At 40.8% G+C, this 20759-nt stretch overlaps 1 protein-coding gene across 16 annotated transcripts in view; it reads right to left on the bottom strand.

Moving 5' to 3' along the window:
• The window catches only part of FOXP1 (forkhead box P1), a 628854-nt gene that overhangs the window by 66778 nt on the left and 541317 nt on the right, over window positions 1-20759 (bottom strand). For all 16 annotated transcript variants that reach the window (XM_038002507.2, XM_007984973.3, XM_007984975.3 and 13 more), the window contains one exon: window positions 19147-19351. In XM_038002507.2, the coding sequence (XP_037858435.1) occupies window positions 19147-19351 (205 nt within the window). The remainder of the gene's footprint in view (window positions 1-19146; window positions 19352-20759) is intronic.

Raw genomic sequence — 20759 nt, 5'->3', positions numbered from 1 at the left:
GTGTCCTAAGTTACACTTAAGCTACAATGGCATGCATCGATGGAAGCCACTACTATTTTAAAGCTTTTACATTTATTTGCTGATTCTTCAATGACAGCTTATACAAAATGATCCTACTTTCTCTTTTCTCTCTTCACTTTTTAGTTCTTACCACATTTCCCTGCCTGTGACTTTGTTATCATGTCTTACTTTCAATGAGATTGTACCGAACCATATCACTTACTTCTTAGGTTTGAAGATGGGAATATGAATTTGATCTGAGAACATTCTAGTGATGAGGTTACATCTGAAAATATAATCGGACTTCTGATTTGAAATTATTAAATTTACAAAAACTGATTGCTATCAAATATTTGTGAAATATTTGATCATTAACGCAAATGAAACATGCTCAGTCGGCCGGGCGCGGTGGCTCAAACCTGTAATCCCAGCACTTTGGGAGGCCGAGACGGGCGGATCACGAGGTCAGGAGATCGAGACCATCCTGGCTAACACGGTGAAACCCCGTCTCTACTGAAAAATACAAAAAAAAACTAGCCGGGCGTAGTGGCGGGCGCCTGTAGTCCCAGCTACTCGGGAGGCTGAGGCAGGAGAATGGCGTGAACCCGGGAGGCGGAGCTTCCAGTGAGCTGAGATCCGGCCACTGCACTCCAGCCTGGGCGACAGAGCAAGACTCCGTCTCAAAAAAAAAAAAAAAAAAAGAAACATGCTCAGTCACACAAAATGATACCAAACTAGACAAGCTGGCCTTGAACCTTGATCGCAACGACCTCTTCTAAGAACAAGGTAGGTTCCCAATCTCAAAGACATGATTCCTTAAATACTTGGTACCATTTTCCACTTTACAGTTTATTCTTCTGGCGTTTTTCATACTATTGTATAGCCCCTCAAAATCAGCTGAAGTCCAATCACAGTCTCTTGCAGAAAACAGAACAACAGGTAGAGTTTCTTCACGTTCCATACTATAGCATCAGGGGGAAAAGGTCTTACACCTGCCCGAAGAAGAGCAGACGAGACGTGGGAAAAGGAGAAACGACGATGCAAGCGCCGCATACGTTTCCCTGGCAGCTTTGTAAAAATGACCTTTCTCCTTCAACTGTCACTGAAAACACTTTGAGAAGCAGATGGGCTTCTTATTTCACACCGAAGAGTTGGGAGACAACTTAGACACTGCATTTCTAGCACACTGCCTTAATTTTCACTTCTCACTCACTGCAGAAAAACACCACCCTACATGTTTATTAATCAGTTTTCCAAAAGTAAGTTGACAATGGGTCCTGTAATCCTCCCACAAAGAGAAGGGTGTTTTATTAAAGCCTATTAAAGGGGCTACCCTAGAATGAATAAAGATGGAGTTCTCTACAAACTGTAGCAAACACACATGCTTCTCTCTCTTTCTCTCTCACGCAGGGAATCCTTGACTCTCCTTCCCCAGAACGCTCATCATCTCAATTTTCTGCTGCTTTTCAAATCATGTTTAATTAGAGGATTTCACATTCCCTTGTGATACGATATTCATGAGTAAAACTTGCAATTGGAGTGACTGTGAATTAGTCTATTAAGTGCCAGATTTGTGCTTTTAAACAATGATGGAGATTATTGTTATTATCTGCTCTCAATGTTGTGCTCCGAGATGTGAGGACTACCTTAACTAACTTTACATCTGAAATGCAAGCTATTAACCATTTATGTCCAGAGTTGGTTTCTGTTCCCCCCTTCTTTCTTGATTTGCAAATTATGCTAGGAGAAATAGAGAGTTATTTTTCTATAGTGGTTCTCAGGGCATGGTCCACTAGTGGCGTGCTGGGTGGGTTTGCATGGTATACCCTCACTTTCATAGTTCTGAACTTATATTCATCTGCGTCGGAAAAAGCTTTTATGAGGACATCAGAAACATGATATCTCAGCAGTTACTTTTTACACAGACCTATTTAAATGAGACAACTTATAAACAATATTAAGTAGATAGTAGTAATAAGTATATGCAGATAAGCCAAAAATTGAGAATGGCAGGAGAATGACTCAAAGAATGTTGACTGGGCCCTAAGAGACTGTAAGAACTGTGTCTGGAGAAAAGGGCATACAACCTTCCTTTCCCATTGCTATTCCTAGAGTAGTGCTTCTTGAACTTTACTACAGATATAAATCCGATTTGGTGGTTCTGGGTGGTGGGGTGGGGCACGACTACGCATGCGGAAAAAGCCCCCAGAGTTGCTGGGCCGTGGACCATAACTTGAGTACTAAGGATCTTGGGTGTTCCCTGCTCTGTATCTGATCTAAAAATGTCTATGCTTAAAGAAACAGTCACAAGGGTGCCCTCTTTATAAAGTGTGGGTTGAAATGCAAGGTGGACGGACATAAATAAATACGCAAGGGGTGGCACTGGGCAACCTCACCAAGTAATAGTTGTAAATTCACAGAAATGCTTGCTGGCTCAAAGTTATTTAAAAATTAATGCAAGGCTGTATTTCTTTTTTGTTTTTTAAACATAACAGGTAAGGCTGAAGGAAGTTAGCACAGGGAAAAGGTCACTTTCTGTCTCTGTTTAACAAACAACAATTTTACATCAGCACAGATCTGTTGGGTGATATGGTCAGGGATTAATGTTTACCAGATATTACACTGATCAGGAACATCCCAGAGTAAACTACTGAATCAATGAGTTTGACAGCATCTCAAAACTTCACAGTCCCCAAACTCTAGGTCTGCTTTAAGTATCTTCTAAGCCCGGTTCATATCTCTGAGGATGTATGTGAGGAAAAGCAGAGTCACGAATCAACTTTTTAGGAAGGTTAAGTGACAGTCTTGGCTTTTCCTAGGAAATCAGAAATCAGGGCATACAAGGAAGGCAGGGTTTCCATGCACTTGGCACAGTACCATATTCAGTCAAGGTCCCTTCCCTCTAAAAAATGAGAAAAACCTATCAAAACATCCCAACTCATGATATGCACACACTCAATGGAGTCCACACAATGTCAAATGGAGCAAGAAAGCATACTTTGAAGATCTGCAGATGTATCTTAATTTGTAATGGACCAAAATACATCTAGCGTCTCCAACTTCTGATTTCACAGGTATCATTTCTTAGAATGAGGCTCATTTTATATAAGAAATGACTTGATTTAAAGAAAATAATACAAATAATCACATAAGCAGATACGGCAAACCTCACGACAATGGGGTGCATATTCAAACGACTCAAGTTTGGAAAAGCAAAAGCTCACAAAGTAGTCCTTGAGGATCCAGTCCCTAGCTGGGTTAACTTCGCAGGTTGACGCTGACTCAGTAGCAAGTCTCTGAAGACGTACTTTAATTTGAATTTTCACAGGGGATGGCAGAGCCTCAGGGTCATTCTGGACTTATGGGTCAAAGACCCACAAAGTCCCCAACAGCACAGTGTGGTGTGTCTGATGCTTTTAGGACTAGAGCTTCTTCCTCCAGATTTAAGGGCATCTTATTCGTAAGCTATCTATGTGAGTAGCAATTGGCTGCTTTACCAAGGGTAAGAACCTGAGGCTAGGTGCCACGAAAGGTAGTTAAGTCTGGTAGTTATTTTCATCACTAACCATGTCACCAATCTCCCCTACCTCCCCACTTTCCAGTCACACTGGGCAAAATGTGCCATCTTGATTCCCAGATGCCAGGAGCATGTATGTGGCATAGCAGGAGAATGGAGCAGAGAATCAGAGCTGTAGTATCTGAGGCTGGTTGGTGTGTTTGGATCACAATGCAATAGCAAACAGAGCAGGTGATGACAAGCACAAAATGCCTCTATTTGCAAGGTGATGAGTGAAGGAATAAATAAAGGAAAAGAGCAAGAAGAGGCAGCAGTCCAGCTTTTGTTTCTGACACCAGTAAGGGCGATTCTGAGTTTGTAACTAAGAGTTTACCACTGGCAGTATTAACACTGGGATCTCGTTAAGAAAACAGAATGCTTTCCAAAAAGTGGTGTGAGCAACTGTGTCAATACAGACATAGGGATCACTAATCCAAAAGTTATTAACACCATTAGGCAGGCATTCTCATTATGTCAACGCAAGTGTGTTTGTACTGGTGAGTCACAAGGTCTATGTGGAACCTTGTCCATATGTTAGAGGAACTAATGACACCCCAAAAAACCAAAGACCATAAACAAAGTTCCAATATTAATTCTTATTTTGTTTCCCCTCCCTAGTACTCTATGGGAGTCAGCAAAAGATTTCTAAGAGTTACATCATACTTCAAAAGTAGAAGGACCATACACAAAGGCCAGACCAGAAAGCAGGAGATGAAGGGACAAGTTAGCTAGAGATACAAAATGGCTCAAAACTATCAGGTACTTGCTTGTGTGTTTCCTTAGAATTACTCCCTACTTTATGTAATTACATTCATTTCTCTACCGTACAAGATGCCTCATTAACATTCACTGGGTTAAGCTCTTCTCTACCTTTAATTCAGCAGATTTTATTAAACAATTACTTTGTGATAATCATGTTGGGCTCTTAGATCAGTCTCCAAAACTGGGATGCAGATCACCTACGTCATATATTTAAGATATGATATTACACACATGAGTCATAATATTAAGATTTCTACATACACCTATTAGTATTAGAACTTGAAAATGTAGACACACATTTCTCACCCTCTTAGCCACTAATTTTTATAACGAAAGTAATATATATTAGAAACATGTATATAATAAATAAATACACTTAGTAGGGGTACATATTCAACATTTTTATACTGTTGGGGTAAAAAATCAAGTTTGGTGGTCACTGGCATTGACTACAACTAGAAGTAAGTTCTTGTTCTTGGAAAGAGTTCTACCCAATTCTCTAGTTGGGGAGACAGTGATAACTGAACAGATGGCTGGAACACAAAGTACTGTAACATTTGATCTGGGCCTTAACGTATCAGTAGGAGCTCAGGTGATGAAAGGAATAAAGTGAGAGCAGAGAACTGAAGCACACACACAAAAATCTAGGAAGACAAAACCAGAGCCCTTACAAATGAAATTACGGCCAAAATTGAAAAAAAAATTTTTTTTTTTTTTTTAAATTTTGCTCCATAAAATAGCTTGTATTCGGCCACAGTCTTGAGAATTTTTCTCTCTGAAATGTTGAGTCTTGGCACTGAAACCTGAATTTTCCTAAGTAACGGTAACCCAGATCACTTACCCGTCACTTTGAACTTTAGAAGAATGTCACACCATAAGGATACCAGGTGCGGATGTTGTAGGGCAGTGGTTCTCAGAGTACGGTCCTAGGGAACTTGTGGAAAAAATGCAAATGTGGGGGCCCCACCCCAATTTACTGAATCAGAAACACTAAGGGTGGAGCCCAGTAGCCTGTACTTTAGCCATTCCTCCAGGGGGATTCTGAGGCAAGCTAAAGATTGAGATGTACTTGTAGCAGAAACTTAAATTTTCTCATGGTTTGGAGTATCTACAGGTATTGACAACAGCTAACCAGGTTCTTTTATAGCAGTGCTCCCCAGCCTTTTTGGCACCAGGGACTGGTTTCACGGAAGACAATTTTTCCAGGAACCGGGGGGCAGGGGAATGGTTTTGGGATGATTCAAGCACATAGTATTTATTGTGCATTTGTTTCTATTATTGTTACATTGTAATATATAATGAAATAATATTGCAACTCACCATAACGTAGAATCAGTTGGGAGCCCTGGGCTTATTTTCCTACAACTACAGACAGTCCCATGGCGGGGTGATGGCAGACAATGACAGATCATCGGGCACTAGATTCTCATAAGGAGCATGCAACCTAGATTCCTTGCATGTGCAGTTCCCAACAGGGTTCATGCTCCTGTGAGAATATAATGCCTCACTGATCTGATAGGAGGTGAAGCTCAGGTGGTAACGTGAGCGAGGGGGAGTGGCTGTAAATACAGATGGAACTACACTCGCTCACCTGCCTCACCTCCTGCCATGTGACCTAATTCCTAACAGACCATAGACCAGTACCAGTCTGTGAACTGGGGGTTGGGGACCCCTGTCTTACAGCACCTGTGGCCAAAGAGTGGCAAGTATAGACATCTCATTAGTTCACTTTCTACTGAACATTTCATGTAGTCTCTGCAATGAAATTTAGTGCCTACTGTATGCCAGGCTGGCTGTGCTGGGTGGTGGGGACGTCGCAATGGACAAGAGAGATAAAACCTTTCCTTTACAGAGTTCATTGTGTTAGAAAATCTCATGTGAGGCAGATGTAGGGGGATATACATACACTATGATGTTCCACTAGTGCTCATTTTTATATTTTATTTTTTTGAGACAGAGTCTTGCTCTGTCGCCCTGGCTGGAGTCCAGAGGTGTGATCTCGGCTCACTGCAACCTCTACCTCCCGGGTTCAAGTGATTCTCGTGCCTCAGCCTCCTGAGTAGCTGGGATTATAGGCATGCACCATCATGCTCAGTTAATTTTTCTATTTTTTGTAGAGACAGGGTCTCACTATATTGCCCAGGCTGGTCTCAAACTCCTGGCCTCATGTGATCCACCCACCTGGGCCTCCCAAAGTGCTCGGATTGTAGGCATCAGCCACCACGCCTGGCCCATTTTTAACAAGTCATGCCCTCTGTTACGTTTTGTATATACTTCTGTCACCATAGTTATTAATAATATGCTGACTTTCAAGTCTCTGTTTCTATGTTTGTTTCTCTGGTTAGCCATGAGCTCCTGAAGGGGAAGAACTACGCTGTGGTCAACTTTTAATTCCCAGAATCTACAGTGTTAGTATACAATAAATGCTCAATACATGTGGTATGAATGAATATGTAGCTTTAATAATAATTAACAATAGTTAATATTTATTGAGCACCTACTATGTGCTCAGCAACTAAAACATATATTAACTCATTTAATCCTCGCACTTTGATCTAAGATGAGGTAAGGGCTGGCAGCATATCCGATTCAGGGGTGGGAAACTGAGGCACACCAAGCTCAAGTAACTTAAGTAGAGCAGCCTGCATTCTTCAGTCCAGTCTTTGGAGTTAAACTGGGTTAACTGGGTTAAACTCCTCTCTACCTTTAATTCAGCAGATTTTATTAAACACCTACTTTGTGATAATCATGTTGGGTTCTGATAGGAGGCTAAACACCACCAAACAACACAGTGGCCTAACATGAAACCAGTATAGTCCATAACACAGCCAAATATCTGTATGTCTGCCTCTGCCTCAGGGCCTTTGCTTCTGATGTGCCCTTAGATTGGAGGGGGTCTTCCCTTTCTTATTCACCTTTGTTCCAGGGTCACCTACAGACTTTGCCAGACCAACTTACCCCAACAGTAACCTCAGCCCCACAAATTACACTTAGTCCCTTTCCTACTTTTTCTGTTTCCAGAACTTAACAGTTCTTTTCTTGTGTAAATGATTTGTTTGTTCTATTTCCCTTCTACTGCAGGGTCAGCTCCCTGAGGACAGGCTGTGCAGCTCACAGATACATTCCCACACTAGGACCACACCTGGCCTGTGGTTAGAGCTTTGGTAAGTTAGGTTGAATGGATACACCTTGGAAGTGTCCTGTGACTTCTGTCCCACTTAGGAACACATTTTTTCTTGCACTTGGGACAACTTCCCATTTATCCTTGTTGAGTTTCTTTTTATTTCTGTCTGTACAGTCCTCTAATTTATTCAAACGCCACTGGATTATTCCAGCTCTTGGTGTCAATTTTTTTCTAATTAAAGTAAACTGCCATTTTTCTCTCACACTGATCTTTAACACGAGACATCTTGTTCTTGTCACAAATCTGACTCATATGGAAAAATGTAAGTTGAATATAGGGGCTCATATGTACCACAATGTTTCTATCAATATTTCAGACACTCTGCCTGATTCTCGGGTCTATGGTCATGATTTTGGTGGAGTGTTCACTTTTTGGATGTATGACCCGGAATTCCACTGATTACTAAAGCAACTCCTTTGAAAGCAAATATCACATCATTTGCACAAACACTTCAGGTTTCTCTTTCCTTCTGCCATAGTACATCTTCAAAAACCTGACATTCACAACCAAGATGTAAAATACACAATACACAAAAGCTCCTTCAAAGACATACCTCAGAGTACTTTTAAAAAAGCAATGGAGAGAAAGAGAGAGACCAGCCTGCCATTAGACTGATTTCCTTGAAGACTATAAAAGGAATGAAATTTGAAGGTCATAAAAGTCTGTCTATTTGTTTAGGGAAGTCTTACAGGTAGTATAAATATCATCAGCTACAGTTGCTATGGGGTCTGTTTGTTTACCAAACAAGAACACAAATAGTTACACAAAAGCAGAACAAGGCTTGGGTATATAAATGGACAAGGCTTTTTGCCTCCTGGTGAATTTTCCAAAGGGTTTTTTTAAAAAGTCCCTATTTTTCACCCTATTCACTGGGAAATCTCTGTTTTCTTGATTCTTTGCACTTCTCACACCTCCAGCCAATGTTTTACTCTCAGATTTCTGAGGCTGATAATGATTTTCTCTTTTCTTTCCTTCTTTCATTTTAAGACTTCGAAACCAACAATATTAGGCCAACAATCCAAACTGGACAACCGAAACAGTTTTCACTGTGGAAAATACTAAACAAAAAACAAAAAACAAAAGGTGGGGAAGAGAGAGCGAGAATAACAAAACCCACTAATTTCTAGAAGAATCCTAGCACAAGCATGCAGTCCTTATATGAACACACAACCACCCACCCAGAAAGGTCCATGTGGATGTGTGTTTTTAACTGACTTTCTATGAACCAAGCGTGTTTCATGCAGTAATTGCACCTGCTGAGTTAACCATGTGCTTCAAAAAATAAAGGGGGAGGAAAGGAAGCCAGCACGGCTATTCTCGCGTCTCTTCTTGGTTGAGAGAGTACATGTGAGTGTGTGCGTGTCATAACTCAGATCTATAATAAAACTGCACAACAGAGGCTGTAGAGTGGAGGCCTGCTCTTCACACTACATTGACCGCAGTACCCGCCCAGCGCAGCCCTGATGCCTTCCTGTGAATGGGACAGATTGCCATATGGACGAAGACACTGAACAAGCTGTACAACTCTTGGCGACATGTGCCCGGGGGGATTGTCCCATATTAACACCACCTGGGCTGTGGCAATTGTGCTCTGTCTGTGCAGTGGCACTGAGGAGCCCAACAGGATGTTATTTTAGAGTACACACAAAAAGGAAAATTACAGTTAAGAGAATTCTCTGGCTAGCGTATCTGTTGCTCAATTCCTGAAATAGTTTCCCAAAGGAACGGTTATCTTCTTTATTCACACAGGCAGAAGTGACAAGCTGGAACACATATTAACAATTTCCCTTTGTGAGCTTCCACTATTGTTTTAATGAGGAGAATATAGTTTATAATATACTTAGGCCTTGACTGATTACAAAGGGGTATGGAATAAAGAACTTTAGGAATGCTGTACATATGTAACACACTCATTTGCATTGCCCCAGTGAGCCAGTCAGCAGAGTGGTAGCTCCCTCGGAAAGACCTACGGAGCCAGGCTACGGGGTAACACTGGTGTGAACACAGCAATAAAACAGAATAACCGTGCAAAAAAACATCTTTGCAAATCTTGAAAAGGAACATGACATCCGCTTAAGTCTCCAGCATAGGTCCCCCCTCATCTGGCTCCAGTACTGGCTTAAGAGCGTAAGACTCCCAGCTGTCATTTATTATAAGAATAAGACTTTTCCAAGCCACTTTTCCTTTTAAAGGGAAGGCCCTTGACTTCCCTTTGCACTTTTGGTTGGTTTCAATATCCCTCAAAGAAAATCTTCTGTCTAATTTAAGTGGTAAAGGTGAGTAATTCAACAACTTTTTATAGGTAATAGAGTAAAACCGAGTACCATGGACAATACCATCAGAGTTTCCAAAAGGCTGGCTCTCATTCTTCTCCTGCCACCTGCTTTCCCTCACACCGTTGGTGTGGAATAAATGTTAAGGAAAGCTAAGACACACATGGGAGGAGAGAGCACAGGCCTTTCCACTTAAACGCAAATACTTGCAAAATGCCTGGGTGCCAACAAAGGAATTTGGCAGAGAACCTGTATCAGCAGCAGCGGCGCATCAAAAAAGAAGGTCTGCCTTACAAGGTGAAAGAAATGGGGGGTCCAGAGATGGTTGTGGGTGGGAAATCTGGCACATTAGACATGGAATAGCCTGTGGCTGACATTCCTATTATACAACATCCCAATAAAAAAATTCAAATCAACCAAATTTCAGAGTAACTCAGAAAATGAACATCACTCTCCAGACCAATGATGTCATTTTATTGGAAAGCATTTATCATTTAAACACAATAAATAGAAAGAGATTTATAGAGTCTAATGATGCTGTGTTATGGTAAAAGGCCCTTTATTGAGGTAAGGCACAACAGCTGTTAGAGAATAATAGTTGAGGTTTTTTTGTTTAATCACCCCACAAAGTGAACAGTAAAAAAACAAAACAAAACAAAACAAAACCCCATAAACCCTTCCCTTACGGCATGCCAGTATTTTAAAGATTTTCTCCTGGTGCCCTCCCTGCATGTGTGAATGACAGGCGGTGATATGGCACCATGCCACATGGCCCTGAGAGAATCCTTTCTCCCACTTCTAAGTCCCAAAAGTGATTGGTTTTAAGCAATCACACACATAGATCACAGTTCTTCAAAGCACGATGGCTGCCAAACACCAGGCAGCATGTTTAGGGTACAAAATGCTGATTCACCCCCCAGGGTGCTTCTCTGACCTCAGCAGGAATGATTTTTGCCCTAAGTAGGTTACCTCCCCGACAGATAGACATGGGACAGGTGATGCTGCCAAGAGTCTGCTTTGGAGCAAAAATAAGCACCTGTATCTTAGGCCTCTGCAGTTAGCCACACCTGGTCCTCCTTCTGGTCCCCTACACCTGACAAGACATGCCCAGCATGCTCTCTATATTCTCCACTGTGCATCACCGGTTTCTAACCTCCTGACTTCCCGGCCAGCAAAAAGATGAGGTAAGGGCAAAGGGAACTGGCAACAGGGATTTTCTTGTGGGCTTCTTCTAAACTACTGCTGAACAGATAGGTCTGGCCCCAAGCTACAACCAGTGGAGGCTACCATCTGGACTTGATCCAAAGCTTACCCCACTCTGTAATCTAATTCTCATCAAAAGTCTGGGCTGGCCAACAGACACATGAAAAAATGCTCATCATCACTCGCCATCAGAGAAATGCAAATCAAAACCACAATGAGACACCATCTCACACCAGTTAGAATGGCGATCATTAAAAAGTCAGGAAACAACAGGTGCTGGAGAGGATGTGGAGAAATAGGAACACTTTTACACTGTTGGTGGGACTGTAAACTAGTTCAACCATTGTGGAAGACAGTGTGGCGATTCCTCAAGGATCTAGAACTAGAAATACCATTTGGCCCAGCCATCCCATTACTGTGTATATACCCAAAGGATTATAAATCACGCTGCTATAAAGACACATGCACACGTATGCTTACGGGGGCACTAGTCACAAGAGCAAAGACTTGGAACCAACCCAAATGTCCATCAATGATAAGACTGGATTAAGAAAACGTGGCACATATACAACATGGAATACTATGCACCCATATAAAAGGATGAGTTCGTGTCCTTTGTAAGGACATGGATGAAGCTGGAAACCATCATTCTCAGCAAACGATTGCAAGAATAGAAAACCAAACACCGCATGTTCTCACTCATAGGTGGGAACTGAACAATGAGAACACTTGGACACAGGAAGGGGAACATTACATACTGGGGCCTGTCGTGGGGTTGGGGGAGGGGGGAGGGACAGCATTAGGAGATATACCTAATGTAAATCTCGAGTTAATGGGTGCAGCACACCAACATGGCACATGTATACATATGTAACAAACCTGCACGTTATGCACATGTACCCTAGAACTTAAAAGCATAATAAAAAAATAAATTAATTAATAAATTAAAAAGTCTGGGCTGTAGTGAAAGTGGTCTGGGGAGCAGCCCACCGGGGAGCCACCAGAATCTGGCAGTCACTGCAAGTCCCTGAGGGTCAGGGAAATCTCAGGTCTAGTCCCTGCATGGTCACTAACTAGCTATGTGACCTGTGTAAGTGATAACATCATTCTGGGCCCCAGCTGCACCCTCTGTACAAAGGGGAGAATACCCCATAAGATTACCAGGAGGATCACATAGGAAAATCAGTATAGTATCAAGCCTGTGTCAAGTCTGTTGAGCATTGTGTCTGGCACAAAGTAAGAGTTACATAAATGTTAGCTGCATTCTCATCACCACCATCACATGTCAGGTCCTTTCATCCTTGACAAGAGCAAAACAGAACCTTAAAGTTGTGTCACTTGCCTGTGATCACACAGCCAAGGAGTGGTCTCGTGGTAGCTCCTAACGAAAGGAAGCAAATGGGGTCTGGTCCTTTCAGTCATATGATTTCTATTCTGTTGGTTCATGTAAGAATGGCAAGCCACTAGTTTTGAGGACTGAACCAGTCTGGTGGCTCCCCCGTGGGCTGCTCCCCAGACCACCTTAACTACAGCCCAGACTTTTGATGAGAACCTGTCTGGGATGTGAATCAAGTGTCTGGAGAAAAGTCCTGTTCTTTCCAAGTGTCAAAACCTCAGTGATAAACACACAGCTTCCATTGCTTCTCAAACTTGAACATGTATTCCAAACCCCTGAGGCTCTTGTTACAACGCAGATCCTGATGCAGGTCTGGGGCAGGGCCAGAGAAAAGAGTTTCTAACAAGCTTCCAGGTTATAGCAGAGCTGCTGGTCTGCAGCCTCTGCATAGCAAGACTCGAGGGTATGTAGGGCAAATGCAAATTCCTGCACCCATCTCAGATCAAGAAAGTCCAGGTTTCAGGAGAAAGACCTAGGAAGCTGTGAGTTTAACAAATACCCTATAAGAATATCATCAGGGAATCTGAGAAACACCAGGCTAATGGTGAAGGTCAGCAGTCAGCAACTGTTTCTGTAAATATTTCAGTTTTTGTAGGCTATATGGTTTCTGCAGCCACTACTCAAACTTGCCATTGTACTGTCAAAGTTGCCGTAGACAATACGTAAATGAATGTGACTCTGTCCCAATAAAACTTTATTTACAAAAGGAAGCAGGGCGGGCTGACCATAATTTGCTGAGCTCTGTTACAGTGTTATAGATTGTTTAAATGCCTTGACTCACGTTGGCAGGAAGTAGCAGTAACAATTTTGAAGACAATTTGGGGGAATTTGACCACAGGTTCTCCGAAATGCTCTAATGGGAAAGAAAGATTTAAAATAACTAGCTTGCTCAGTACTTCAAAATAAATACAAATTGTCCTCTGATTTTCTGGAAAACAAAACAAAACAAAACTGAAATGAGGAAAAAGTATTCAAAATAATGGGAACTAGAGTTTACTGCTTAAATGTCAACGGGTCCTACATATCAGTATGAAAACAAGCACCAGTTAAAGGCTTGTGTATCAGGGACAGTTCTGAAAACTAACTTCTAGAATTTTAGCAAGTAAACCAAGAGCACTGACATTTATTCATGAACACAGAATTTAGTTTAAAAAAGAAAAAAAAAGCAACACTAGACATGTACATGTTTCAAAGTTCCTTGCCTTTTGAAAATAACAAGGCCTGTAAACACAAATGTTATTGTTACATAGTCAAATACATGGCAATATGTCAAGAGGCCACAAATCAAAAACAGAGACTGTGTATCAAGTGAAACTGTCTGTAAGTACACTAGCCAGGCGGAAACCTTCAGGGGTTATTTGAAGGCAACTGCCAACTGTGGAGTGGAGAAAATGCAAGCGACTGTAATACACAGGGCTCTGTCAATAATGATGAGAACGAGGCAAGGAATATCGTGACTGGAGAGAGGGCAGGTTAGATCTCATAGAGTAAAGAGCCCAGTGTGGGTCCCGTTTTTGAGAATAATATGATGCCCAAAAAAAGCAGAGACTGCCCAACCACCATCTGATCAGGGTTTAAGGAAACATCTTTTGACCAAATGCTTAAGGACACCTTGGAACAAATATTTAGAAAGCGGTGAATCCGAGAAATACTCGACTTATAAAACATCTAATGATGGTGGCTGAACTGAAAGCAAAAAAGCTGGGATGAGAAAAAAGGGCATATTTCTGATTTGGACTATAGAGGACAGCTGAAATGGAATAAAAAGCATATGATGTGTTCATTGAGGAAACACAGGATTTATAAGGCAGGGAAAAAGTGGGGATACGTTAAAGGAAATAAGCTTGTTTTGGATTTGCCTGTGTGCAAATCCCCCATGAGGTTCATTTACATTCTGTGCTGTTTCAGACCAAAATGATTTATAGCTTGTAAATCCCACCTATCCTGCTTCATGAAAGGTCTAGTAAATATGAACATACACCATAAAAGAGAAAACTCTGGTATTTTCCTTTAAATGCAGTGATTTGCACACAGTAGGCTAAGTTAATACATGTTTTGTCAAACTGAACTTCAATTAAATTTAAAAAATATCTTTTAGGGACACTGATTTTATCATAATTTAGTATTCACTTCTAAGCTGAATGAAAACTTTAAGTACCACTTTGCAGACTAAAACACAGACCTGAATTTGGATCTTGGATATGCCACTAACCACCAGTTCTATGACCCTGGGTTAGTTATTTAATTGCTATTATTTGATTTCCTCATCTGTAAAATGGGTATAATCATCCTTACTGCTTCCTGAGTGGTCAGGTGGATAAAGTGAGATATCACTCCATATGCAAGAGTCTAGCCAGCGCTTGGCACAGAGAAGGAACTGATTAAATGTGAGTTCTCGTCCCTTTCCCTAGTGCACCATAATGCAATGTAATATTTCGAATTTTAATTCAGGCAATTACTTAAATAGTAATTGCTATTTGTATTTACATAGCTGCTTTGATCCGAGAAGCTCAAAGGGCTTTACTAAACTTAGCATTTTAATAAATGTTTCATTTGCATTTTGTTGATTCTGTTTACCCACACCAAAAGTTGGAATTTCCTAAAGCAAGACAATCAGACAGGGAAACAAGACCGTATCTTCACATTTACAGGTATCCCAGGCCTGAGTTTTGTCTGTTTCCCTAAGAAGTCGAGACTCTCTGTTCCCATGGAATAAAATGACATCAAGAGGCTTGAATGCACCTGCTTCCTCTGGCTGCTCCCCTTTAGCCGCTGCCATTGAACTTGATCCCCACCACACTTTTCTCAGGCACTGACAACAGAGGCATGTTTATTGCACCAATGAATTTATATATAATCAGCACAATAAACATTATTAACTGTGGGGAGAAAATCAAAGCACGAAGCATGGTGCCAGTACTGAATTCTAATGATGCTGAATGTCCATGATTACACAGGGACAGGATCTTAACAAGCCTTGATTTGAACGTTGGCATCCGCCTCACAAATCACATGGGCCGCTCCTCCCGTAATAGTGCTGAATATTGATAAATGTCTCTACCCTGCGCAACAGGGAAGTGGGTTTCTATTGGCAATCTTTACCAAAGTGTGTTTTTTCCCTTCTCTACACTCAAGGGTTTACCCTGAATGATTTAATTATAATTTTCCTTGTGTAAGACAAATTAAAGAGGAGAGTAGGAGTGTCGTGCCAAGCACATTATTTATCTCCTTAACAGATTGAAGCTCACCAAACCCCAGAGCTGCTGCTACTGCAGTGGCTGCTCACAGGAGCCAGCAAAATGCACGGGGGCAAGAGTGGGGGAGAAGGAGTTTTCCAAATGGCATGGAAATACATATGCAACTCAGCTGAGATCATTAGCCATCTCAGTACTTTGAAAACAAACAGTAACTCTCACAATGCTACCTTTTTCCAACAAATTTTCCCATCGAGCACTCCCAGATCATGTCAGAAAGCAATCTTAAAGCTGCTAAGCCACGATCAAGATCATGGGGCTAGATGGTTATTCACTGTGGCAGAGACTCTTCCTTGCCCATCAGAATGGAGGGAAAAGAATATTACACAGAAATCAAAGAAGAGCTTGGAAGGACACATATTTCACAAATGCACTGATGAGTAAGAGAGAAAACTTATCCAAGGCAGTGACAAGAAACTCCTGAGACAATTGGCAGATTAGTGTACAGTGAGACCGTACTTATAGTGAAAACTTTGTCTTTTCTTTTTTTTTGGTATTTAACTGGTTATCACACGTGATTTTTAAATTAAGCCTAATACGGTAATGCTACATAATATTCATTTGAAGGATTTATATGTATACAAAGCTGGCTAACTAATAACTGTTTTTTGTTTTTTTGTTTTTTTAATTTAAAAGACAGGATCTTGCTCTGTTGCCCAGGCTGGAGTACAATGGTGTGATCATGGCTCACTGCAGCCTCAAAACTTCTGGGCTCAAATGATCCCCCCACCTCAGCCTTTGGAGTACTCCAGGTGCATGCCACCATGCCAGGCTAATTTAAAAAAAAAAAAGTTTATAATAGAAATTGGGGTCACTCTATGTTGTCCAGGCTAGACTTGAACTCCTTGCCTCAAGCAATCCTCCTGCCTCGGTCTCCCAAAGTGCTGAGATAATCACTGTACCAGACCTAATTGATTTTTTAATTATCAATTCTATAAGCTTAAACTCAACTATCTTTAACTGAAGGTGCTCATGTGTCTTGTCAGCTACATTCAGTTAAAATGTGCTGACTGGAATTTTCTTTTAATCCAGCCACGTCTAGAAACCTACCAGATAATATAAACTGAGAGATTCAAGAGATTAAGTAGTGGCATATAATTCCACAGTTGCTTCTTTTTTGCATGTACGATTGGAAAACTCAGCCTGCTTTTATATCTAGATTAAGGCTCAGTGGAATCTGAATTCTTTTCTGATCCATATTCTAATTCTGGTGTGTAGTATGATGAAGATTAAGCACAATTTTTGTGCAGACAAATAAGGACCATAAAAAAAAAAAAATTCAAACAAACTTAGTCTCCCAGAATTAGACTGTCTCTTAGATCCATTTACTTTCAAATGTGCCTTAAGACATGAAAAGGACTATTCTTCTCCCACTTGCCTCCTTGCTAATCTATCACCTGACTGCAGATATATAACCTTTTAGAAAATGAAACTGGGCCGGGCGCGGTGGCTCACGCCTGTAATCCCAGCACTTTGGGAGGCCGAGGCGGGCGGATCACAAGGTCAGGAGATCGAGACCATGGTGAAACCCCGTCTCTACTAAAAAAGAGAAAAAAATTAGCCGGGCGCAGTGGCGGGCGCCTATAGTCCCAGCTACTCGGGAGGCTGAGGCAGGAGAATGGCGTGAACCCGGGAGGCGGAGCTTGCAGTGAGCTGAGTTCCCGCCACTGCACTCCAGCCTGGGCGACAGAGCGAGACTCCGTCTCAAAAAAAAAATAAAATAAAATAAAAAGAAAATGAAACTGAGCACAGTGCATCTAAACAAGAAGAGTTTTCTATGTCACAGGAAATCTGTGCAGGCTCCACAACAGCCGATGAGATTGCAACAAATACCTTAAGTGCATCAGTCGGCGTTTTTCAGGGTATGGCCTCCTGCTCTGCCTATGGATAAAGATGTAATTCAATCACTCTGCAGTAAATGGACGAATCAACCTTAGGACATCAAAACCAAGTATAGCAAAGGACAACAGCCTAGAACCTTTTCTTTAATGCTCCCTAAGGTTTTCTTTCTTGAAAAAAAAATACATTATAAGAGATTGTAAAGCAAGAGCTAAGACTGGCTTCCAGACATATGTATCTATCCTCACTGGAAACAACAGAAACCACACTTCACCCAGTGGCTCCAAACTGATTCTCAGTGTCCACCATTCTATTCTTCTATCTATTCTTCAAACTCTTCTAAACCAATATGCTTAATGCATCTTTTAGTTCTTCGGTGTCTGCCTCAGAAATTCCAAAATAATCTTGGAAGGATAGTTGAAAATTTTACTTAAAACATATATATCATCCTCATCTCTGGAAACCACTCGTGGTTTTACACTCGAACATGGTGTGTGTGTGTGTGTGTGTGTTCAGATAATATTTTTCTGGTATAAAGATATACATCCAATTAAACAGTAGGTTCTTAAACACTCAATATTTTGAGAAATATATGAAATTATATTTGCGATTACATAACTGAAATACATAATTTTTTTTTCGCTGAGCCATTTTTATTAAAAAACAAAATACAGAATTTGCTTTCTCCTGATAGAAATGGTATTTACTGTCACATACTACTTTTAAGGTTTCTTTACTTCTGTGTGTAGAAGCTCTGCCTATGAAATATACAGAAAACAGTTTAGGAATAGTAAACAAAAAAGTTTTCAATTTTAGGGGCACTGTATTTTCTATTCTTGAAAAGCACTTCAACAGTGGTATTAATGCTTCTGGGTACTAAGAATACAATAACATGAATTAAAAGATTTTCTTAGAACCGCATGCTAACATGACATACTCTGGATCTCTAAAACAAGCTCAGCTTCAAGTAACATTCATGTAAAACTCAGGGCAATTCAAAAATAAAATGTCTTAACTTCTAAATAGGAATACAGCTGCTGAGACAATACTACACTCTATCCCACGATGAAGAGAAAGTGTGTTGTGTCTGTTTATGTGACTATATATACAACAGACCCCCCGCCTCCACCCGCCGCCACCACCACTACCTCTTCTGTCCCTCCATCCTCCAAACCTTCACTCAGAATACATACGGGGAAGACCATGTGCTCCGGGGCACAATGATGAAAAACATGGGCGCCCAGCCTTCAAGGGGAGCAATGTAGAGTAACATAAGTTCTATGTTTTCTCAAACCATAATTCAAAATTGCCCACAGCAGACACTACTATTCCCTGAAGGCACTTCCAGCCAAGGAATTCAGCTTGTACGGAGTGAGCACTTGGCAGAAGGAGTAGGCCTGGAAGCCTGGAAATCCAACCCATCCAATGAGAAACTACACGACTTCTGCCCGGGTTCCTAAGCTGAGAGTAGATCTACATAAGTGCTAATTCCATGTTGAAAAGGTGAAAATAATTAGATGCTTCACACCCAAACCATACTGAATACATTCTTCAGTAATTATATGCACACTCAAGTCACATGGATCCAATTAGGGATCACTGAGATATGGTGAGGCAGGGCCACCCACCCCTCTCATGTTAAAGGCAGTGTTGGACCCATCTCAGTGGCTGCTTCCTACCTTTCCCTTTTGGGAGTGTGGACTGAGAGCTGTCCATTGGTAGAGGCATGTGGGTTCATTATTAAGGAGGTCTTGGAAGGTGCAGAGGAGGAGACACATGTCGTGGTCAGATCCAAACTGCTGTGATTGTTGCCTGTGGTTTCTTCTGCAGTATGAGCACTTGTCACTTCTTTCCAGAGCTGCTGCAGTTCTGTTGGAATCATGCCTGAAACAAACAAATTGGATAATTAAATCAATTAACAGCTAATTCCGTCCTCTTCAAACAGTAATTAAATCAAAGAGTCAGTAAACAAAGCCTAGTGTTAGGGGGGTTTTTTGGTGTGTGCAGTTTTTTTTCCCTCCCAACTAAGGCAGATGCGGTAGTAAAAAGTGTGTCCTCCTACTGAGCAACTGAGTGGAAGCTGCCCTCATCACACATAAGAGACTCAGGTGAAAAGGATTCAAAACACAGTTACTTTGCCACAACAGTATGCCTCTAACCATCTGAAATGTTATTTCTCAATTTTTGATGAAAAGTAGATAGATGTTACCTTAGTTTTAGACACAAAGAAGGGCTCAAAATAAATTTGTTCAACTATACTATTATGACAACATGAACTACAAAATGAATAATTTTTGTGCTTAAGTCTTAAATGATGACAAATAGCTTTGTTATTAAATATAGTTTTTATTAATCACTTTTAGACATAAATTATGAATTCATATCATCTTCCTGAAATGCTTTTCAACTTTTAACAGTCAAATTGATTATACTATGATTATTTCATTAACACACCTATCTTCCTCATTAATTTTGGTTTCTAGTACCACATGCTTAATTGATGGATGTGTCTACTGAAAAACTGTATAACTTTTTATACAAGTAACACTGTTATTACTGTCATTTCTTAGATCAATGGTAATGAACCATTGCAGAATAAAATGAAAACATAAAATAAACTTACAGTAATAAAGTTCTCTTGTTTTTTTAAAGGGGATCAAAATGGACACGGGTTTTAAGGAGTGAATCCAGTATTTTCCCCCAAGAAGGGATACAATCAGTATGCCAAGCTCACTATTGTGGGCCTCTTCGTCTTTATCTTGGTGGCATGCCTCTGTAGCCCAGGTTTCCAAATCCCACCTCAATGCATATTCTACCCCATACATGCACAGAATAAGTATATGCTAGATGACAACAAAAACCACAACAACGACAACAAGCAACATAACTTCCTTTGGAGAAACACTGAAATCATAAACCCTGCACATCCTAAGGCAAGACCACATTAGAAGTGGACGTCTGGATTGCAGTTCATTGTTTCAATCAACTGTAACATAGCCATCGCAGAAAGCCTGCCATTTTCTGACTGTATAGCAGCAGCCGAAACAGGCATGTTTCTTACCAAACCTAAGGTATTGAATTAAAAAAGAAGGCTGTGTGCATTATATTCATTTGAAACACATAATAAAAAAATGCCAAGGTCTAAATTTAATTTATTTTTGTCATTTAGAATACAATGGATAGATAATCATCTCAACGTGATCAGCCAAACATCTTTACTTTGCTAAACTGTTAAAGATTTTAATTATGCTAGCATTGGAGAGCACTGGTCTAATGAGGCGATGGACTCCAG

Source organism: Chlorocebus sabaeus, chromosome 22, assembly GCF_047675955.1.
Source record: "Chlorocebus sabaeus isolate Y175 chromosome 22, mChlSab1.0.hap1, whole genome shotgun sequence".
Taxonomy (NCBI): domain Eukaryota; kingdom Metazoa; phylum Chordata; class Mammalia; order Primates; family Cercopithecidae; genus Chlorocebus; species Chlorocebus sabaeus.
The sequence above is the reverse complement of the archived record's forward strand: the minus strand, read 5'-3'. Positions and strand labels throughout refer to the sequence as shown.